This window comes from Nicotiana tabacum, chromosome 6, assembly GCF_000715075.1.
Source record: "Nicotiana tabacum cultivar K326 chromosome 6, ASM71507v2, whole genome shotgun sequence".
In the NCBI taxonomy this organism is placed as follows: Eukaryota; Viridiplantae; Streptophyta; class Magnoliopsida; order Solanales; family Solanaceae; genus Nicotiana; species Nicotiana tabacum.
This window is the reverse complement of record NC_134085.1, coordinates 201853398-201856525: the sequence shown is the minus strand read 5'-3', so window position 1 is coordinate 201856525 and position 3128 is coordinate 201853398. Positions and strand designations below refer to the sequence as shown.

At 32.8% G+C, this 3128-nt stretch overlaps 1 protein-coding gene across 1 annotated transcript; it reads left to right on the top strand.

The window, feature by feature from the left end:
* The first annotated feature begins 426 nt into the window (after positions 1 to 426).
* Positions 427 to 2317, top strand: LOC107816606 (transcription factor BEE 3-like). The gene is made up of 6 exons (XM_016642334.2): positions 427 to 864; positions 953 to 1075; positions 1315 to 1380; positions 1504 to 1572; positions 1669 to 1746; positions 1979 to 2317. The coding sequence occupies exons 1-6, from the start codon at positions 502 to 504 to the stop codon at positions 2111 to 2113; spliced, it is 834 nt and encodes a 277-aa protein (XP_016497820.1). The 5' UTR covers positions 427 to 501; the 3' UTR covers positions 2114 to 2317.
* The last annotated feature ends 811 nt before the right edge of the window (positions 2318 to 3128 follow it).

Below are 3128 nucleotides of genomic sequence, written 5' to 3'. Positions count from 1 at the left end.
GATAAATTAATCTTATTCTTATTCACAAATAACATAGGAGGGTAGATCGCACTAGGTAATTATAAGTCTCGCGTGACAGGTTCGACCAAAGAGGTATGCAAGTGGGAAAAGTCCGCTGCTCAACCAACTTGGCCCCGTAGGGTTACTTGCCCATGACTTCTAATTTTAAAAAAAATATTGTTATTTTTATATTTTTGGTGGTTCTCAACTAAATTGCCAATAATTTGCTGATTGGAAACCACTGCCCGAAGCTGGGTCCAGTGTAATTGGATATATCTCCTGAATATAATCCAACAAGGGGAACAAAACCATAGAAGCTTAAAATTCCACGTGGACTCTAAAAATGCTTCACTTTTTCATTCTTTAATAAAAAGAAAAATGAAAATTCATACCCCCATGTTCTATATATATAAATAAGTCATAACAAGGTTCTTTATCATTACAAAAAACACACAAATTAGCATCCCTCGTAAAAACCATTTTTAAAAAACTCAAGTTGCTATGGCTGATCATTTTATTAATTCACCATTTTCTTTATTTAATATTGATTCGAGTATGGATTTCATGAACCAGTTTCCAGAAATAATCAACCCATGTTCCTCTGAATTGTCGAGCTTCAATTTACAGAGCTCAATGGAATTTTCTCATGAAAATATTTTCACTCAAGTAGCTGAATTTCCAGGAAATTTACAGGAATATTTTCAAGAAAATATTCAACAAGATGAGAAGATTAATGCTTCATTAGTATCTAGCGATATGGTGCCTATCAATGAAAGCAAAAAGAGGAAAACAATTGATACACCAGAAAGCAGTTCAGCGTATTCATCCCCTGCAGTTTCTGCCACTGGAACTAAAAGAAGAAGTGTAAGTTAATTTTTTATTCGAATTGTCAATTTGTATGTTTTATTCTCAGTCATGTATCTGATGCATGAAACTGTTTTTTAATTTACAGATTAAAAGAAGAGGAAATAGTGTGAAAAGTAGTGATGAAAAGGAAGAAGAGAAACCAAAGGAAGTGGTCCATGTTAGAGCCAAAAGAGGCCAAGCTACTGATAGTCACAGCTTAGCAGAAAGGGTAACTCATCTACCTACCGAATATAGTATTTTCCATTTACATATTGATGATTAAAAAGACAATCTGATATATAAAATATCTCGCGTTTACGCACAGTCTGAAAAAAGGTCATGCCTCGGGGGTGTACAGTAGTCAGTCTATTCTATTGCTAGTATCAATGACTGATTTTAGGGTTCGAACCCGTCACTCATAATGCCAGTAACATACTGATGACTAATGCATGTTTTTTTCTGGTTCAGGTTAGAAGAGGAAAAATTAATGAAAAACTTAGGTGTTTGCAAGATATTGTTCCAGGATGCTACAAGGTATCAAATTCTTTTAATTTAATGAATAAAACAGTGTCTTTTTCTCCCGAACATTTCATTTTTCCTAAGGACAAGAGAGCAGAATTTTGACATTAATAATTTTCCATTTTAATGAAATTGCAGACAATGGGCATGGCGGGAATGTTAGATGAAATAATTAATTACGTACAATCTTTGCAAAATCAAGTGGAGGTAAGTTTGCATAAAATATAAAAGAGGAGTGTTCCTTTTCTTAGTTGAAAAAAAGGAGAACAAATAAATTGATTGATTCGAATTTGTTGGATTCAGTTCCTTTCCATGAAACTTACAGCAGCAAGCTCATACTACGACTTCAACTCAGAATCGGACATTCTCGTGTCAATGCAGGTAGTTTTTCTAGTTTCAGTAAAAATTTAGTAGTACATATATATACGTGGCTACCTAAGTATAGTCACCATTAAAATATTATTTTCCGTGATAACTACAATAACTGTCAATAATACCCCTACTTTTTGGTGCACAAAACGCTTACTTTTGTTGCGACTAAATAAATCATCATAGAAAATCGAATTTCTTATATAGTGAACTGAAGAGCAAATGAATTTTTTTTATGTTGCAGAGAGCAAAGGCATTCGAAGCACTGAAAATGCAAAAGAGCAAAAAGGAATTAGGATGTGAAGGGTTGTCTTCTAATCAAGCTGGCCCTTATGACCATAGTTTTGGCACTTTCCCCCTGTTGCCATTTAACACCTGAATATTGTCCCCAATTTCCCCCTTTTTCTGATCAATTTACATCAAATTTTCCCAATTGGTGCTATACCTTTGTAATATTTGTACACATGAAAAATTCAGAAAATTATATTAATATATATACTTGTATCAAAGCCTCACTCAGCTTCTACGGGTACTTAACCAAATTATTACTTAATAAACTGTTTGATTTCGTTTTCTTCCCTAACTTTAATTTTCGGTTGAAATTTTCTTGACGAGAATATGATGAAAATGAAGAATCTATATTGAATTTTATAAATTCTCGCATGTCTATCTTGTTCTCAATTAGGAGTGGTGCATATTTATCACGTAAATTAATCGCAAGAGATGACTTTAGGAACTTCAAAGTTTTCTGATCATCCAAGAAAGAGTTCAAGAATGTCCATCTTTCATCCAAGATTGTTACAATGTCAATCTCATCTTTTGTTCTAAACGAGGATATATTATTTCTATAGTTTAAAATCACATCTTTCATCTCGTTTTGGAATTACTTAATTCCAAGTTATACGCGACGAGATACTTCTGAAAGTTAAAAGTTATATTGTTCAGTCATTATTTTTATTTAAAGTTCTAAATCCTCTTCCATTGGTTCTTTCCTAACTCGAAAGATCATATCAAAAATATCAAAGTTTTATCTACCAATCGCTTTGTGCAGCTATTGCCTTATCCAAAAGCACGTGATTAAGCATGTAATGGCTTTATTTAATTGGACATGAGGATGTGTTTTTGTTGCTTATTATTCAGTTCAGCTAAATGATAAGTAAATTATAACAGTCAAACTTCCTTTTTGACTTCTTGACTCCAATGTGATGCTACTAAGAAAAACCAGTGTCCCCACAATTTAGGGTTAGTGCATTCGAATTGGTTTATCGATAAATCGACAATCGGTTTATCGATTTATCGATTTCGATTTTATATTTTTTTTTTACCCTTATTCTATAATACCCTTTCCTTTACCCTAAGTCTCTAACCATATTATTTCATCTACCACATTTAAG